Raw genomic sequence first — 20,120 nt, 5'->3', positions numbered from 1 at the left:
CTCCATTTCTGGCGCCCCCTGGATGTACGGCGCCCTTAGCATTTGCCTATACCGCCTATGCCTATGCCCTGTGTAGCATTTCAGATTGGCAGAGGAATTGCAGAAACAAAAAATAATCTGAAGAACATGCAAAGCCCACTACACAAGTGAAGATAGTCAATAATAAAGAAGTAGAGAGACCGCTTAAAACATTTATTGAATCAAGTAGAGTACAAGTGGAAAAAGCAATGTGAAATCAACAGCCAGAAATGGCTGCTACAGTATTTCTGTGTTGCTGGCCTGCAAATCCTGATTCAGATGATTCATTCATGCATGATACATTGCATCTGGGACACCAGAACCAAAGGATTTCATCTCTTGTGGCAAATTATTCCTTTCAAAGATCTTATATGGTTTAAAGCAGGGGTGGCCAATTCCAGTCTTCGAGGGCCGCTGTCCTGCTTGTTTTCCAACTATCCCTGCCTGACCTGATTACCTGGCTCAGGTGTGTTCAGCTAGTCAGAAGCTGGAAGATACCATCTTAGATGAAAGCGGAGTGAGGAAAGATAAAGTAAATTGGTATCTTGACTGGAATTGGCCGCCCCTGGTTTAAAGTAAACCTTTATACAAAACAGAATTACTGACTCACTATTAGACACAGTGCACAGATTTACCGAGATCTGTAAGTGTGAGTGTGCAGTAGCTCTTTCTAAAAGCTGGACATCAATATTTTATGTATAATTCCACTGTAGATATAGTTCTTTCTAGCTTCACCTACATGTAAAAATTTCCAGAGGTTGTTTTGGAAAAATACAAAGTAATATAAAACATATATTTTTTTAAAAAGCTAATAAACAACATTTATTACTGTGCAGTAAAAATCTAGTTTTTTTTTCAGCCCTGTATAAAGGCCCCACTGTGCATTCAAACCACTTAGCAACACAATCCACAAATCTTACCAATCCAGTCAGCCCCTGCAGAGTTAAGTGACAGTCCAGTTGTTACTAGTATTTAAAGTGAACAAGTTATCCAGTCAGTAAAACGTGCCCATATATACACTCTTCAGAGTACCGATAAAAATGTAACACTTCAGTGTTCTATTGATGCCATTTACTGTGGTTTCATGTTCATTAGGTTGGTTTAATGAATACCTGTTTGGCTGGTGAGTGCAACACAGAAAATAGGCTGGTGAGAGCTAACTAAAAACCTTTGCAGCCTTTGCAGTAGTCATTTTAGGAATAAACTCAGTCTTGTGTAGTATCAGACTTGTCTCGGGGTAAGTAGCACTGATTAAAGTGGATAGTAAAAGAACATCTTTGAAGTCTTCTAAAATACAGTGGGTTTTGGTGCTCTTTTGCATAATCTGCTGCTGTTTTAGGGCCAATAAGATTTTTAAGTACTGTTAGTATTTATTAGCAGATGGGGGTTGCTGCTGGTGGTGGTAGTGGGTGGGCAGGCAGAAATTATTTAGGAAAGCTGTTGAGAAGGACACTGAGGATGTAATTTGATTATTCTGAGAGTTGTAAAGCCTGTTGAAGACTTTAGCAAAGGGCTTTGGGTTAAAATTTATTGATGAGCTAATGCTTTCATAATGAGCATGAAGGCATGTGGTGACAGCCATGTCCTTTCCCTATCTACACCTACTAAGTGCTTAGAACGGTTTTAAAACATCAAAATAATATACATGTATGATGCCAAACCAGAGAATGAAATACATAATTTGGCATGTTCAAAACTGCATTCTGTGTCAACCCCACAGCTTGTCAGCACAGAAGAATCCATCAGCTAAGCTGCTTGAAGGTAGGATGCACAGTTCAAGGAGACTGTTGGTAGGATTTTACTTAACAGTGACTATCGAGGTGTTGTGAATAGACTCCATGACAGCAGCCAGGCGACTGCACAGGTCGTGGGCCTGGTTGACATGGACTTTGGGAGGGTCTTTAAGCACTACTGTCTCAGTCGATCCATCCAGAACCCTGGGCAGAAACTCTCCCAACTTTATCTGTAATGAGTCTGAACACAGAGGTTTATTTGAGTGATTTACCGTTTGTCAGTGTTAGTTGAGTATATTTTTTTAAGCTAAAAGTACTCAAGATGTAGTTTATGGTTTGATTCATTTTAGTCTGGTTTGTTTTTGAAGATAAGTGGTGAAATGTTTAATGAAGAAAATAGAAAAACACAATAAAAAAAATCCTACAAGTAAAATAAAATTAGGAAAAGTGAGATTAGACAATATAATAAATGTTAATATTTTAATAATTAATTGCTCACAAAAAGTAGAATTCTCGTGCAAAAAAGCCATATTCCTTTTTTCCTAATCTCTTGTTATAAAGTCAGAAATTTGGTATGAAGAGGAAATTAATATTTAGAATCTGGATATATGGAAAATAGAGTGACAACTTTGACAAAACCTTGATAACAAATTCTGTGAAATGGAGAGCCATAAACTGAAACTGACTTATACAGATGACTAAAAAGCACAGCCTTGTGTCAGCAGATTGTTAAATGATGTGCTGATGTGGTAATACAATTAATCTTACCATCCATGTCCTGGCTCAGGCAGCAGCACCAGTGGCTGGGGGTGCCCTCCATGGCATCCCGGTCTTCCTGCGATAAAGCCAAGTCACGACTCATCAGGTGAAGGCAGGGGATGACGGCCTCATCCATGATGGCGACGCCCTCCTCCACTTTGCTCTCTTCACCGCTGCAAAACAGCTGCGATGCACTTTCATTCAGTGCCTGTGTGGTGAATGTTGGAAAGAGGAGGAGAATGGAGAAGATGTATTTACTATTTTGTTAAGTTAGTTCTTAACCCAGTGTACTGGAGCAAAACAAAAGTGACAACAAAAAACCTACTACTGACCTAATAGTTTGACTGAATCGTATGTACCTCTGTAGTGAGTCATTAGGCCAAGTGCTACTTGTTTAAAACTAACTAGTGACAAAGCACTATTGATCAGCCAGCCTTTCTGACCAATATATTGGTCCAGAGCAAATGATTTCAGCAACTGTTGGCTAAAGGGCATAAAATATGAGATGGATATTGACAGTTTCCAAAGGGTGACTGTTACTGTAAGATTCTGATGACCCCTGTTGACTTGTATGCAAGAAATATCATATGCAGGAGGATTTAGCTCAGTGTTTGTTTCCAGCAACTTCACAATAATGTACAGTATTTCCACACAGTGGCTACAACAGCAGCCTTACTCACAGTGAGGCATTTCCTCCTGTAAACTGCAATGAGAGACTTGTCCACTCCACGTTTCTCGCCGTTCTTCAGCAGGGTGGTGTTGGTCTCGTATGCATGAGTCAGGTAGATCAGTGCCTCACGCATCCTGCAGCACATGCGCAAGGTAGCAGTCACCATATCATTCTCATAGATATGCAGTACCACTATTGGCTGATCAATAAGAAACACATTTCTGGAATGTAAATAGTAAGTGTTTCTAAAAGGGCAGAACACAAAGGTTTATAATTTATAAGTTAAATTCATTCAGCACAGTAGTCACATCTTTAAAAACATATGAAAAGTGTGAGTATTTCCTGCCTTATAACATAATGTACCTGATGCATATTTCTCCTTACATAAAAGATCTTACAAAATGCGCTTTTTCTTGTTCTTCCCATGCACAGTGTCAGAACATTTTTAACTGTTGCATTTTTTATAGGTTGATTTTGAAAGAAAAAGAAGAATAATGCATATTTAATATGTGGTTTAGGTTGACTGGTGACCCTAAATTGCTCATAGGAGTGAGTGAGGTTGTCCGTCTCCCTGTGTCAGTCCTGTGATAGACTGGTGACCTGTCCAGGGTGTACCCCGCTTCTCGCTTAATGTCAGCTGGGACTGGTTTCTACCCCATCTATGACCCTCATTGGGATAAGTGGTATAGATAATGGATGGATGGATAATGCATATTTTCTCAGACTTTAGTGGTAAACTTTCAGGAAAATCCATGGTGTCTGAAATTTTTGATGGGACACAACCAAATGGATTGATATTGATCTACAGAAGTGATCTGACACATGCTGGTTAGAAAGTGTAGTGGTGAATGTTCAACACCTACTTGCCATGCTGGTAGTGCTCCAGCCCAGTCAGCAGGTAGACAAACACTGTCCTGAACAACCTGTAGTCATCATGCCACTGCTGTGAGAGAACGCCCAGAACAACCCGCAGTCATTTCCTTTGTTCTTTGTGGTTTGTGTTAATTCAAATTAGATGCATCTTACAGCTGAGAGAGTAAAACCCCTTATGGTATAATGCAAAACCAGCATGGATGTCACTTGCTGAGCACAGTTTCAATTGTCTAAACATTGTGTGTTCTGTTTGTGTCAAATTGTGCCTAACTGTAATAGAGAATATTCCATGTAACTCCTTTCTTAAAGGATAAGTTTGGTGATTCTATATTTTTGTTAATGTCAAAAAAAATCCCATGAAAAGACTAAAACCAATATGTCTCTTTCCCACATCCTGTCTGGCCTGTGAAGACAAACAAAAAACCCAACCCAATCCAAACCAAACAAATAAAATAAAATAAATGTAATGGAAGAATTTAATGCATGATTATAGACAGTACCAAGTATTCATCCATGTCCATGTCTTCAGGCTTGATGAGGCGCAGCTTGGCTCTGGCTTCCCTCATGATACTGATGGCCCTGCACAGACAGAAATGTGAAGAACCTGACTGATAGAGGAACATCAACACAAAGCTGCAGATCTCAGCTCTGGACACTAGATGGCACAATTTGCACACTATATGGCCGACTGCATTTTGCTTATTCTATGATGTGCTGCTGCTTTGAGTAAATGCAAGTGCACACATGCATACTGTATGTAAACAACCCACCAGACATTGTCGGTTTTCTGATAAGTCAATTTATCTTGTCTCCTAATACTTCCTCACAACTTGCTTTAATGAATGTCCAACAGAGGTTTCATCCTAGATTGTGACAGTACTGTATTGTACTGTATATATACTCTATTCCTGTTTTTAAACCTTTTGAGAAGTGTGCTAGACTCATGAAGGGGCCATTTGTCTGTAATCTGTGTGTACCTCTCATCAAAGCTCAGGTTGCGGTCAGTGAACTGTTCCAGCAGCGTCCTCTCAATAATGCGCTTGGAGGCTTTGTTCTGGAAGAAGTAAACCAGAGCATGTTGTAGACGAGCATCCTCCTGGGGTGTGGTCTCCTCCTGGGAGAGCTCATACAACCGGGAATACTCCTCATGGAAGGCCTGAGGAATTTTAATATTTTAGTTTCCCAAACTGCTCATAATCAGTAAACATGTAACAGTATGAAGATACATTTTCGAAAACACAAACATATAAATGACAGCTTTTTGCTTCGACTATCAACACAGGAATTTCTTTGTGTGAGGAAAGCAAATAGTTTTGTAAATGTAGACAATTTGAAATATTCTCTCTGAGTATTTTCTTTGTTGTGATAAAATGGTGAGGATAATTGGATTTTACGAATCAAGACAGTCAAGGTTAAAACACTCTACTTGTTATTGACTTTACCTTCTTATGTTTAGAATACTGTGGTTTGTAAAAACTCTGCTCTTTGTCATTTATAGAACAAAACATTTAGGAAGCCTCTGATAACATAACTAATTGTCAACAGAAATTATAATATGATGTGTGCTGATGATATTACAACAAAACCTGCATGAGAAAATAAAGGAATTTAGTCAGAAATTCAATTGCAGTCAAAAGATCCATCAGAACATTTTAATCTATTGTAATGTCATGTTTATGATTCTAATAAGTGTTTTAGTAAGACATGGCTAATTAAAACTGCTGATATAGAATTAGTTACTCCAAACACACTTAGTACATTTAAAAATAAGGAATGTAATCCTGCAGTGATTTTATGCAATAGAGTGCAGGTATAAGATGTGAGCACCCTCTATATCAATCGGTATCCTTCACAGACCATACCTTGATGAGGCCAGCCTCAGGACCCTCCTTGTCAAAGGTTTGCCGGGCCTTGGCTATAGCTAGAATGACGCCCTGCATAGCTGGAGTCAGCATCATCTAGCAAATGACACAGCAGTGAGGAAAGGAAACAGAGTGGTTATAACACCAAGTGGAAACTTTCTGTAAAGAAATACATTAAAATTGCAAAACAGTAAAATCCTATTGTGTTCCAAAAGCTGTGAATGACCATCAGGAAGAACAAAACAACACATGTGCAGGCTTTTACTAGAACATCTCTGTTGTGCTAAAAGTTTACATCAAATCTATGTTGAACTTTTTAATCACACAGCTGGTGTCATAAATTTTACTTTGGCAACGCTTGCAGTGTTTTGAGCAACTTTAATGAAAGGACCCACACGTTTCAACATGAAACTTCCATCGGGGTCTGATGAAGGCTTCATGCCAAAACTAGTTTTTTTCTTCTCGTTTAAGTAGTTAAAAATCACTTCAAGTGTGGTTGGCCTTTTTGCTACTCAGTTTGTATTTTGAATTGTCTATGCACCTTGACAGTGGGTGAAGTTGTGCCAGAACCTTCAGCTGTATATAAATTTAACTTCAGACTATACTGAAAAGCTGCTGTTCTTTCAGTTCAGTTAATATTTGTGACTTCTAACTGGAAAGGCTTGCAAGTGCAGCAGTGCAGTATTAGCTTCTTACCTCTTCATTGTATCCATCAGCATCAGCCCTCACCATGATCCTGCCTACGTTTGGGATCTCTACTTCCGAGACCTCGTTCTCAACCTGTCGCTGTCTAACCGTGATCTCCTGCTGCTGCTCCACATTTTCCTGCTTTGCTTCATGTTGAGGAGCTTCTTTGGAAGCCTCCGACTCTCCCTCAGCCTCAGAGCCAATGCCTGCCACCTCTGTTTCATCCTTATCCACATGGAGGTCTAATGGTGCCTGGTTACTAAGCTCTGCTTCAGGGACAGGAATCTGGTAGAGAAACAGTTAACTTCAATTTAATAATGCACCTACCCTAATCTGAAACATCCAAATGAATTATAAACACCTGTGGTGTGAATGAATATATCTAGAAAATATCAGGTCAAATACAGTTATCAGGTCAACATCTTGTTGTGTACTGTATTTGTTTGTTTACTCCAATGGTGAACAAATTGGATCAGAAAATGTGTGAATGTCAAAATGGCTAATTGCATCGAGTGAAAGGCTGGTTGTATTATATGTAGATAGATTGGTCAGCAGAAAGCCTGTACAGCTAGAAATACAACTTAAGGGAATACTCACTTTTAATGTGATCAATAGAACTACTGATATGTGAACAGGAACTATGTGGTAAAGCAGTGGATGTTATGATTATGTTACCAGCGTATTTATTGAGACAGCCTACAATATATCCTATATTTGCTGTTTGTCAGACTGAATAATGAACTTGTAGTGGTAGAAGTACTGTGATTCTGTATTTAAGTAAAAAAACAATATGAATCATGTATTACAAGTAACAGACCATTCAAAATCTGACTTGTTCTGCTGGACAGTTACAAAAATTTGTATGAATTTCTTCCCTTTAATCTTAATCCTTTATTTAAAGATAACTTAATATCTGAATGCCTTAAAAAGTATTATAATGAAACTGCATGAGACGTTTAGTGATAAAATGTTTCTTTGGTGCCATCATCATACAGACATCTGTAATGTGACAAGGAGTTTCAAGAACTGCTTTTTAAAGGGGTGACAAAGTTAGGGAATTTTAATCCTTAATGATCTTAGAATACATATTCAATATAAAATCTTCATCTGAGAAGTAGCTAATGACTATAGCTTTCAAATAAATGTAGTGGATTAAAAAGTATAATATTTGCCTCAGAAATGTGGTGGCAGGCAAGTACAAAGTACTATAAAATATAACTACTCAAGTATCTCAAAATTAAACTTAAGTCCAGTACTTGAGTAAATATACCTAATTACTTTTCCTCCACTGTGAACTGTACTGGTGTTTCTAATATTTTGACCACAACAAAAACAAAAAATCTGTAAAAATGAAACAATATGCCTCTGAAAAAACAGTGGACTATCAAACAGATCAATGAAAGCAGTAGCTACCCCGATCCTTATTTTATTTTTACATTATTCGACCCCTGGCCGGACATTAAACCTTCCATCACTATGCTAAATACTGAAATGGGATCCTTGACCCAGATGAAGACACTTTTTTTGTGCCCTGGCATTTCTGACCCAGAGGGGGAACGGGTGAGCAGACTGACACAGATTTGCCCACCTGACTCTGCAGCTCCTTCTCAGCTGATGTGGAGCTCTGGCTCGCTCCCAGGGTGTCAGTGACTGCTGAACTGTTGCTGTTGTCTGGCTGACTGCCAGGACTCTGTGGTGGTGGTGCCGTTAACTCTGATTCTTCTGGGGTCCGAAAAAGACGAGAGAGGCTGTGAGTGAACACATGTATGTACAGTAATATAATAAAAAGAACTGCTACTGATACCCAGTCTGTTCTGTTTCCATTAGAAAAGATGCTTAAGTAAATATTCTGCTTTCTCCAGTCAACACTACAAACCTCCAGACACCTCTCTGGAATTGGGCTCTGGATCTTTCTCTGTTTCTGGATCTGGCTCTCGCAGCTCTGAAGCAGCTCCCTCCTCCAGCTCTTCAGTGGTGGGCCCTGACTGGGGTGCTGGCTCAACAGGAGTTTGCTGTATATTGTCTGGACTGAGGTCTGTGGGCTCTGCAGAAGCTGAAGATTCTCCCTGTGGGGTTGCTGTCTGGCAGAACTGCTCCTCCCATTCACGAAGCTCCTGCTGGAACCAGCGATTATCTTCTTGGACATAGCGCCTGAGAAGGGGTGGCAGAGAGTCCATGCCATGCAGTACCTGGCCTGTCTCATCATCTGTGTCTTCTAGGTAGATGTGGGGTATTGACAGTTAAAAGACTTGTACCATAAAACCTGCTTACTGACCTCATGTGTACATACTGGCAATAAAACGTGCTTTAGAAATTAATTACACATATTTGAATTAATTAGTACTTAAGATTTACTTCATATTTAATATGGAGCAGGACTGTGTTTTTGCATTTTTCTAATATGGAACAACCTTCCCAGTTGAGTTAGGACAGACTACATAAAAAAAAAAAACATTTATGTCAACTGGAATTTCTACAATGGTGGAATTGTTATGTATTATTTTGCTCTGCTTTTATCTGCTTTCAATGATCTAGTCTGAACTAGCCTGACTGATGAAAATAGGACCTATTTTGTGCCCCTTAATCTATTTTCTTGTTTGCAATAAAACCTTTACTTATGATGCTTTCTGATGTCCATATATTGACGTGCAGAAATCTATACATATTGATTTCTGCATGTATTAGCATTTGCAATAATATATTTTTTGGAAAGCAAGGACCTTCCCATTGTCTTTATGCACCACAAGCTTTCACTGGATTTAATATTTTTACAATTATTTCCAGCCTTTCCTAATGTACAAATGTAACATAGTCTTTTTTCTCATCCTATTGCTGCAGAAGGCCTTTTTGAAAACTTTCATTCCTACATTTCTACATGGCACTTGGTCTACATGGTCTACTTGAGAAAACACTTCCTTTAATCCAAAGTGTCCAGCTCAGCTGTGTGCTAATCCTCTATGAATGAGGTTCCCCTTTAATTTCAGCTCTTCAGAGAAGTTTGTGCACATTGTTTATTCATAAAATATTCTGTTCCTCTTTATGTATCACAGTAATGTCAGGGAAATGCCAATGTAGATACAACCCTAACCTGTAATAAGGTGGGGTAGCCGGTCATCGATGTACATGAGGCAGTAGGCACTGGCGTTGGTCACGCCCCCGAATGAGTCTCGCTCCAGCTCCTCCCATGATGATTCCGTGATGCTGATATCGTTATACTTCATCCAGCGCTTGTTGGCGTGGTCATATATGTAGGCCCAGTAATGACCCGCTGATGCCTGACCCTCATGAACAAGTACTGCATGGAGTCTGTAGGGTACCTAAATAAGAGTAGAGTGGCAAGCAGACTGCTCATTGCACAGAATACTGAACAGGGATCCATTATCCAAATACTGAGAATTGACTGTGCAGCTCTAAATTGGCTGCGGCATAACATTTATCTGATCTGTTCTTATTTGTATGTGACTTTAATTCCTGTTTATCATGAGTAAATTAGGTGAGTATACAACTTACCTGGCAGAGACTGTTGTCTGAATACATGCCTTCAAGCACCTGAGTGAGCCTGTCAATGCTAGCCTTCAGCTCTGACACACACACACACACACACGCACAAAACCCAGAAAAAAAAAACAAATCAATAACCTACAGTACACCTACAGATAAGTGGGGATGATGTATTACTGTACAGTACCTGTCCAGTGCCAAACAACAGACATTTAAAGTTAGTAATGATCTAGTACACACAGTGGAGCATTTCATAGCTAAAAATAGATCTCAGTCTAAGTGTGTATCATTCTTATTCCCTAAGACTCTAAAAATAGAGTCTTAGGGAATAAGAATTATGAAAAAAGAATGCCCTGCTCTTAAAAATATTAATAAATCTGAACCTGACAGTGTTTGTCAATCATGTTAAAAGCACTGTTAGTGTGCATATGGTGAGTCTTTGCATTAACACACCATTTATGTCATTCTCTACTTCGGTCCTCCAGCGTTGTAGGCAGGCCTTAACAAAGTGAAGCTCTTCTTCTGTGATGCTGTGTGGGGCTGGGTGTGGTGGGCAGTCAACAGGGTGTCTGCACTGGGTGAAGGGCTTGTATATGGGGGTCCTCTGGCAACTTGAAACACTGGAAACAGGTCCATCAGATGAAGCTGTGTCTCCAGGTTCACTGAAGGTGGCAAGAAGGTTGTGAGTGTAATATTCGAGTTTTATATAGAAGCAACCTCTTTCCTAAAATCAGAGGGTATTCTTTCTTAGCTCTGTTTTGATAAATATATGCTTCTCTCTTCAACCACAAATATTTAGTGTAGCAGAACACATCAATTAGAGTTCTGGTCTCTAGACTGCAATAATTAACTTGGTAACTATACAGTTATTTTTACTAATAGGAAAGATGGCTCAACTATGACAATAAGACTGGTATTAAAAGGTGAAATCATCTTTTAACAATAAAAAAAGTTATGTATAACATGCCATGTTGTTCATTCTTTATGTTTTATGCTATGCTACTAAAAATCTGTACACAATATATTATTCTGCTTTTGTCTTTGACCTGTTCTGCATACTGTACCTGTTGTCTTTAGAGACGGATTCACTGGGGGAGTGGCTTGCCGGAGTTGGTGAAGATGCAGCTGGTCTCAGGTCTTCAGCTGGGGAAACAGTTGTAGGCTTGGTGGTAGCAAACTCTAGCACAAACTGTAGCATGTCTGCCAGGGGATACTTGATGGGTCCAGAGCCATAGTTTTTGTAGCTGTGAATAAATAGACATTTAGGGCAAGATTTGTTCCCATGCAACTTTAAAATCAGATCTCAGCTTTAACAGGTAACCTACCACCTACCTCTCAAGTTTCTGTTGAAGAACAGCAAGTTGCTCTTTTAGTTTTTTCACTTCTCCTCTCCTTTCATGGGTCTGCTCTATGTTTTTTTGAAGATACCTGTATAAAATAAAACAATTAGTATTATAGCTTTGTTTTTTCTTCCTTTCTACATTTATAATACAAGGAGCATTCTAATGCCATTCATTTGTGAGACAATCCTGGTGAAAAATTGGTGCAGACTTTGTGTTCTTTAAAATTATCCTCTTGTCTACTGTAGAAGCACTTTTGACCATGTTGGAAAAAATGAAACTGACAGAACATGACTGTGTTATCTGTACAAAGCTCACCTGTCCATATAAATGATTTGTGGAAACTCAAGTTTCTTGTGTATCTTCTCAGGACGACCAAGCTGGGTGTTGAATTCAAATCTAGACAGTTCAAATGTCAAGACTGGAGGTAACTTTTTGAACCATCTCTGGAACCAAAATACAGGCCGTCTTAGCACATCATCAGATTGCACAAACACTGACTGAATGTAGAAATTCTAGGTTTAGTCAGTTTATAAGGCTGTTCACCTCACGGCCAGATGTAACAATGTGATCTGAATGTACTGATTCAATCTCCTTCTCGACCATTGCACCTTCAAGGCATTCATCCAGGTTGTTGAAGCCGTTGACTTGCAGGGGATACTGGCCAAACTGCTCAATTCTGCATAATGTCTTCCCTAAGCAGAATCACATAAATGTGAGAATTGAGAACAGAATTCACATTGATTAGGAAAACATTACTAAAACACAAAATCATACCTTCATGTCTTCTTTCTGTTACAAAAGTACCATAGAAAAGCTGAACCATGGGATTTTGTTGTTTGTCTTCTGTGTTACTGAAAGTAAATCATGACATTTTGTAATTTAGAAATGAAATCCAGTAAAGAAGAATAGTCATTTACCGTATATGTGGATGACATCAACATAACATCACCTACTTCCCATTGGCAGCCAACTGAAATGCATCCTCTAACCAGTCAAGCAGTTTGTGGGAAAACTCACTTACATCCTGAAATGGAAACATAAGAAATAAGTATCAATTTACCTTCCCAATTTCTTTATTTCTCTTCCATTACTCTGTTGTTCAGTCTGTGGAGCTGATGAAGGGCAGTCTAAGAACTAAAGGGAAGCTTGAACAGCTTGTATGGAATGTATCAACAACTGTACTCCATAGCAGTTACTGGTTTGGGGACGGCTGTGGCTCAAGAGGTAGAGCGGGTCATTTCCTAACTGGAGGATTAGCGGTTCGATTCCTGGCTTGTCCAGTCAACATGTCGAAGTGTCCTTGAGCAAGACACTGTACCCCCAGTTGCTCCTGGTGATGTCACCGGTGTGTGAGTGTCTGGGAGTGCGAATGGCCAAATAGTGTGAAAGCGCTTTGAGTGTGCTGTAAAGCATAGAAAGGCGCTATACAAATATTTTACCATTTACTGGTTCTGGGTCAGAGTCTGAGTTAAGATAACCAGGTAAGAATGAGGAGTCAATGCAGTCACACAAAGATTCTCACAGGAATACCAAGATAAATATTAGATGTATAAGTTACTCTTGACCTTGGAAGCAAGTTTGACAAGAAAAGAAAAACAAATCTTAACCAAAGGTAAAAGTTTCCAAAGCTTTCAACTTCATCTCAAGGTCTTTCTGAGTGAATGGAGTCAGTTGTCATGGAGATCGTTCGGTTGTAAGATGACCTGACTGTAGTACCATACTAAGACCATGTAATGACAATTCATCTGTCTCCATTTGCTGTGAAAGACTGTGAAAGCTAGAAAATGACTGTAGACACAACAAGAAACAAAGGAGAGAGAAATTCAACAAAGATTCCAAGGTGGCTAACCAAGAAAGCAAGTTAAAACACAGGAGTGATACTGCAAGATGCAGTCCAAATGTAGGTTCACAGATCATGCATGGTTCGGTGCAGGAGCAATCTCCTGCTCTTTGTTTATTCTTCCAAAACATAAATAAAATATTACTGCCTTGATAGAAAATGCATGAGAGCAAGAAACACAGAAAGGGAGAACGGTAACCACTGAAGCAAAATTAAACAAAGATAGACAACTTTACCAGGTGTATTTCATTGTGGTTGATTATTACATTGAAAAAATATTCTGCTAATGACCACAGATTTCACACACACCAGAATGCTGAAATGTCATTGTCCAGAGTGATAGAAGGTGACATGAGTTGCAAATATCAAGCATGTCAGACATTTCTCCTCTGAACAGCAGTGTCAATTCATTCACAGTAGGTAGTCCCAGAGATGTACTCTGGGTAGGGTGGACCTTGAGTCAAGTGTTGTACCTGCTGGGCTTCACTGGTCCTGAAGGCTTCTCGCAATAACTCCACTGCAGCAGAAGGATCCACAAACCTGCGGATGGAGCCCACCATGAGGGCAAACAGACAGCGCAGCTCCTGCATGAAAGCTATGTTCCTCTTGTCCTGCTGACACAAACTCAGAGTCAAACTTCACCACTTCATAGCTACACTATGTTTACATTATTAAGAGTAAAAATATGTATGAATGAAAACATGGAAGCAGAGGTCTCTCTGGTGAAAATAGCAGCTGCAGCGTAACAGTGGTTGTTTAAAAATGAGCTGGAGACAATAGCTTACTCACCGAATGGCTCTTACACTTCTCCAGTATTCGCTCAGACAGATGGTAATTGACAACCAGCCTCCTGAACACAGGCAGGTGGAACAATGACTGTAAAAAAAACAAAAGAAGGAGCACTGATGCAGTTTTCTAGCAAAGGTCAGATTTGGAAAATTAAAAGCTAGTAGAACATGATCACAGTCATGCACTGGAGAGGTGATCTAGTTTGGAAAGATGACAAGGAAAACAGATACAAAATATGTTAACTGACCAACACAGAATACTGTTCCCCATGTAACAGTTCATGTTCTGTCAGTTTGTAACAATCCAACGTTCATTTTACATGACATTTTAAACCATTTAACACATGGGTTGTTAATAGATTAAGGTTACAATAAAATGAAAAATCACACAATTCTGTAAATGGTAGGTTCCCTTCATGACCCAAGTGAATATGCCACGTCTCTTTTTCAGTGAAATAAATGGGGTGCAAATTTGACATTTGAGCATAAACGAATGAAGAGTGGAAATGGAGGGCTGAGGAATCCAGTGGAAAAACTGGATTCAGTAAAACCACAGCTTTTACTCAGTTATTCGAATTGAGTATTCAAAATGGTCTCCAAGTAGAAATAAAATTAAATAAACTGATTCTTTGCGTTCAGCAATAAAACACTGGAGATAACTGTGCCTCAGAAACCTTTGAAAAACCTTTTTAGAAATAATTCCTGAATTTTAACTTCAGCCTTCTTCCATTCAAATCTTTTCAAGAACACATCTTTAATCTATGGCAAACAAACACACACACACACACACACACACACACACACACATACTGTAATAAAAGTCAGTTATTCTTATGTGTCATGTATAGTGGTGAGTAGGGCTTCTGAGCACTTATGAATATCCTGATATTCATAAGTGCTATATACATATATATTTCTCCCTTTGAGCAGGAAATTCAATTACAGCTTATCTCAGTTTTACTGTAATTTACACCACAAAGGATAATAAAGGGGATATGAACTGACAACCGAATCATGTGGTCACTCATGGCCTCAATCTGATAGCATAATTACTTTTTTAGGGAAGGCCGCTTTATCAAGCGTTGGGCTCTGTTGAATCTACAGCAATCAGTTCAGTTGTAACACGCAGTATCAACGCCAGCAAAAAGACCAAAGGGTATCATTTGTACACCATTTGTATTCAAACAGCACTGCCTCATTTTCCAATTTCTATTCCCTGATAATAACCTGTGTCCCTTAGGGGCCTGACTTCTAAATCAATGTAGAAGCATATCCAAGCTCAACAGAGACAAACAATCATTGCCTCTTCACTGTCCATTTCAGACTCACACTAGGAAATCCACCGCTCACTCCATCACATTACTCTCTATTTAATTACACACGCAGCCAGTGCATTTCAATAAGGGCTCCAATTTCTGCCGAGCCACCTGATAGGACTGACTATATTCAGTCTGGGATGAACTTATAATAGAATTAGCAGATTAGAGAAATACTGTATATTCTCATCTAGGAGGAAGATGCCATGTCTTTTTTTTATTTCTTCTTCTGATGTTTAACTCTACTGGTATGATATATGATCTATATGAAAAGATGAGATTCAAGCAAGATCTCACTGTGGCATTTCTGCTGTCACTGAACTCAGAGCTGACATCATTTTGAACAAGGCCACAAAAGAAAAAAATCACTAAATAAAGTATATTACATATATTGTGTGCTAATTTTATATTTGAAAAAAAAAAGAAGTAGGTTATTGCCAAAAAGAGATTTACTACCTGAAAACAAGGTTCAACACCTCTGTCAGATTAAAGTTGGAAATCTTGGAGGGAAAAACATTTGTTAAGCCAAGTGAGAGCGCAATTAATTAGAGAGAGAGAGTGTAATTAAGTACAATATGTTCTATTCAGACCTGTCCAGGGTGTACCCCGCTTCTCACCCAAAGTCTGCTGGGACAGTATCCATGAATACTTCCCAGATCCTCAGAACTTTGATGCAAGCGATCAGACATTGATTCTCTCTGGCCCTGCTCATCCTCACCTGGATGACAGCACTGAACCAGCAGGTGTTTCCCACATTGCGAATGCCCACAGGCCACTCGCCTTGACGGACCCAGTCTGCAGGGCTGCACATCTCACTCTGGGCTTCACATCTCTTCCTCTTTATTATTGCCGCATTCTCCTCTGCACTGGCCTCTAGAGCCCTATAGAACATCAGATTATCCATTTAAAAGCACCTATTTGACAACTCTATTTAACACAGTATGACTTAGTTTGATTTACTGTCCTGTGTATAGGGTAGCATTATAAAATCTTTACGAAATAAATCCCTTTAGTCTTCAAGGAAAACACAAACTATGCTGCAAGACAAGAGCAAATGCCTGGTGTGCTAACTTCAGTATGGTGACATGTTGATGATTCGAAGGTAAACAGTAGCATGCTAATCTTTTCAAGTTTCTATCTATTGCTTGTGCCAATCTACGTAATGGGTGTGGACTATCTATGTTGTAACCCTTGGCTGTGTAGTAATAATAATAATAATCTTGGTTATAATCTAGATGGTTAGTAAGCCATATCAGAAGGTAGCCCACCTGCCCACAGCCAGTGTAAAATTATTATTTTTTTATTAAAAAAGCAGGTTCTTCTGTACCTATGGAATTCTCTCTCCTCCTCCTGGGCATTGTGGGACTCTTGGAGGCTGAGTTCAATGGCAGTCTGCAGTTCATCTTTACAAATTCCTCCAGAAACAAACAGCATGACAATCAACAATTCTAGTTAAAACAGTCTTAATGTTACATTTCAACAACATAACATAATAGTTTGCATAGGTCATCATAAAATCACCCTTAAAATAAAATCACTGAGTGCTGTTGACCAAGTCTGTTTTTAGTTATTCTCAGCCAGAGATTTGGTTTTCACTTGACTAAATAGACAACCTGTACATGGAGGTACTACACGGACATTTTTAAGAGAAAAATTTGACTATCAGAACATTTTAACACTGTTATATGTGTTTCTCTGCATGTAATTGCATATCATTTTTATTTTTTGACACTAAATAAAATGTAGTCAGAATTTTGGGCCTGCCTATTTTGTCCCTAGTGGTACCTTTTTGGCCCTCCCAGTCTTCACCAGAAGTCTCCAACTCTGGAGTTTGTCCAGAATCCTGAACCTCTGCAGGCTGGGTTGTTAGCAGTCCAACAGCATGTCCAATGTCACCCTGACTGGCCTTAAGGAGAAGGGACAAGATAAGGGGAGAGATTTAGGATATTATTAGTGTCTGCAGAAGATCTTAAAAGCTGATAATGATTCTTTAGATCTTACATTCAAGGCTCTGTAGAGAGTCTGTGGGTCCTGGATGCCAGTGATCTCCCTCAGCTGGTTGATCAGCATTTCACTCTGCTGAGGAAAAAGATTGGTCATGGGTCAAGCTTGAGATCTTTCATATACCGCTTAAGCTGACATTTCCTTTGTGGCACTCACATAGTTTGCGCTCATGATGGACTGGCATTTGACTGACATTTGAGCTGATCAAATGTCAGAACTGGGCCACAAGTTACAGTTTTACAAACCTTTTTTCAGTGGTTTGTCATAAAACCCACATTAGCCGACACAACATGAGGTATATATGGAGCTGAAGGACAAATGCCCAAATGCCAACCTGTTGAGGCCCATATGTTAGCTGGGCCAGGACAAAGGCTTAATATAACTGAGAAAAATTCAGTGGCTTCAAAAAGCAGTATTAAAGCAGTGACAGTTAAATGAGAGGATTGATACCATTCTCACATATGTACAGCATATATGAGGACCCGTGGCCAAGCAGCCAGCAAAGACATTTTTAGTGTAAGCATGCACCCTCTATTATAGTAAACTACAAAATCTAAAGTGTTAGTGAGCTTTGGAGGTGCTGGTAGTTGGACTGTATTGCAGCTGGTCAGAGCCAGGCGTTCTGTTTACTCTTGTTTCCAGTCTTTGTGCCAAGCTAAGTTAACAGGTGGTAGCTTTATATTTACTGTACTGGTGTGCAACTGGTATCAATTTCCTCATCTAACTCATGGTAACTGAGCTAATAAGTGTATTTCCCAAAACATTTAACTATTCTTTTTACTGAAGATAGGAGCAAATGTTCTATCCATGAATTGCTGTCTTGATTTGAGAAGTGTTTCCTTGTTGGGGATTCCATGTTGACTCAACAATTTTAGCCAACTGTTTTTTTTAAATAACAAATAACAGAAGTGTATTGATGCTAAGTGCAGTCAGTTGTGTCACCTCAGCAAATATGCCAGCATTCCATTATCTGCATTGAGACAAGTAAAAACTACTCTCAAAAGGTCTTGATATGCTTTGACCTCGTAAACATAATAAATAAAAACATGAGTCCGCTCAGTGAGAGGTGCTATATAAAGCCTGCTACCCAAACAGCAGGTGGACATGTGAGGTTTTCACTCTCTCTCTCTCTCTCTCACACACACACACACACATGAAACCAAGAGCAAGCTGACCAGACTTATATGGAGTCCAGGGGCTATCTAAGACTCTCTTAGCCTCTATTTTGGGCTACTGACATGGATAGCACAGGCTTCTGTTTATCATTCCACTCACCATGCCACCAGACCTGAGTGACAAAGGCCCTGGGTGTCTCATACTCTGGCCTTCTCCCCCTCTCTCTAACATACGCATACTTCTATCTTTGTGAGGACACTCATTGCATCCCCTACCCCCTTACCCTAACCTTAACTATCAGAACTAAATGCCTAACACCTAACCTAAACTATTTCTAACCCGAACCCTAAAACCAAGTTGTAATCCTCAAAAAGCTGTTTCAGAAAGTGAGGATCTGACAAAATGCCCTCACCCCCCTTACCCTAACCTTAACTATCAGAACTAAATGCCTAACACCTAACCTAAACTATTTCTAACCCGAACCCTAAAACCAAGTTGTAATCCTCAAAAAGCTGTTTCAGAAAGTGAGGATCTGACAAAATGCCCTCACTTTTTTGGTCCTCACTACATAACAAGTACAAGAACACAAGTACACATTTTTCCTATGTTAAAACCAAATAGAGAACACTGACCGACATTATGATTTTTGACATTTCCTAATATCACAAAACTTTTAATGTATGTAACCTGTTACTTTTAGTACATAATACCATTAGAAGTTTGGCTCTGCTGGAATAAAGGTTTATTGATAAAGCAATATCCTGCTTGGGTGGTTACAGAGCCAAATGCTGATTTAAATGTAAATGCTTCCACCTAGAATGGTCAAATTTTTACTACAAAGAATAAATGAAGTCTTCAATAGGTGTACAAAACTACATTTAATAGCACTGGTAGGTCTGTGTGAAAAATGTATTTATCAAGCATTTGCATGAGCATTTATTTGGTAGGTTACATCTTTTAAAATCAAAACTGGGATACCAGTTAGGACATATGTATATAACTAAAACAAAATCTAATGTTTTATATATTTTCACCACATTGGGGAAAGACTGAATTTAAGGGCATTTTGTGCGTTTCTGGCGCATTCAAGTGTTTTCTAAATAAGTTTTACATAAGATAATATTAAAATGGCATTAAATGTAACTTTAAAATGTTTTTTAAACTGCAGATTTGACCTTTACGTTTTTGTCCACACAGCAGAAGGGTTAGTGTTAACGTTAGTTCAGGCTTTCCGACGCAAACATGTCATTTGTTATGTTAATAACGTTTCCATCGCCCTTTGCGCTCACCGAGTTCGTTGAGTTTTCTCCATTTTGTTCAGTTTTCATTGCAGATATAAAAACCCTTGACTTTCTTTCTCTTCTTCCTAAATTCCTCGAGCTCAGACTCCGAGTCAAACCAACTCCATCTGTCAGGCGCCGAGAGCGACCAGCCAGCTGCGCGCGCTCACCTGTCAGGGCTCGCGCGTGCACAGGAGCCAACGTAGACATTAACGCGCGCGCTCTCGTAGATTGTGAGTCTCCTAAACATTTTTCTGTAAGCGAAAATGATTTACGATTGCCGAGAAAGCTTTGCTCTATACGTTTAGAGACAGTGAACATATACCTTAA

At 39.2% G+C, this 20,120-nt stretch overlaps 1 protein-coding gene across 3 annotated transcripts; it reads right to left on the bottom strand.

The window, feature by feature from the left end:
• Positions 1-483: 483 nt before the first annotated feature.
• On the bottom strand, positions 484-19,930 carry usp28 (ubiquitin specific peptidase 28). 3 transcript variants are annotated; one of them, XM_020598642.1, is made up of 26 exons: positions 19,800-19,930; positions 17,392-17,469; positions 17,176-17,296; positions 16,718-16,805; positions 16,109-16,271; positions 14,076-14,162; positions 13,760-13,897; positions 12,400-12,470; positions 12,221-12,297; positions 11,990-12,138; positions 11,762-11,889; positions 11,436-11,531; positions 11,168-11,347; positions 10,557-10,765; positions 10,113-10,183; positions 9,691-9,919; positions 8,479-8,817; positions 8,191-8,324; positions 6,612-6,887; positions 5,916-6,011; positions 5,031-5,209; positions 4,554-4,632; positions 4,044-4,123; positions 3,191-3,314; positions 2,520-2,718; positions 484-1,992 (listed from the first exon to the last, which is right to left on the bottom strand). In XM_020598642.1, the coding sequence occupies exons 1-26, from the start codon at positions 19,836-19,838 to the stop codon at positions 1,817-1,819; spliced, it is 3,606 nt and encodes a 1,201-aa protein (XP_020454298.1). In that variant the 5' UTR covers positions 19,839-19,930; the 3' UTR covers positions 484-1,816. The 3 variants fall into 3 exon arrangements, with proteins under 3 accessions (XP_020454298.1, XP_020454301.1, XP_020454300.1); XM_020598645.1 differs by having other exon boundaries at positions 8,479-8,814; XM_020598644.1 differs by having other exon boundaries at positions 17,392-17,466.
• Between the last annotated feature and the right edge of the window lie 190 nt (positions 19,931-20,120).

The sequence above is a fragment of the Monopterus albus genome, unplaced genomic scaffold (genome assembly GCF_001952655.1).
Source record: "Monopterus albus unplaced genomic scaffold, M_albus_1.0 scaffold38.1, whole genome shotgun sequence".
NCBI classification, from domain to species: Eukaryota; Metazoa; Chordata; class Actinopteri; order Synbranchiformes; family Synbranchidae; genus Monopterus; species Monopterus albus.
Note: the sequence above shows the minus strand (reverse complement) of the source record. Positions and strands in the feature narration are given on the sequence as shown.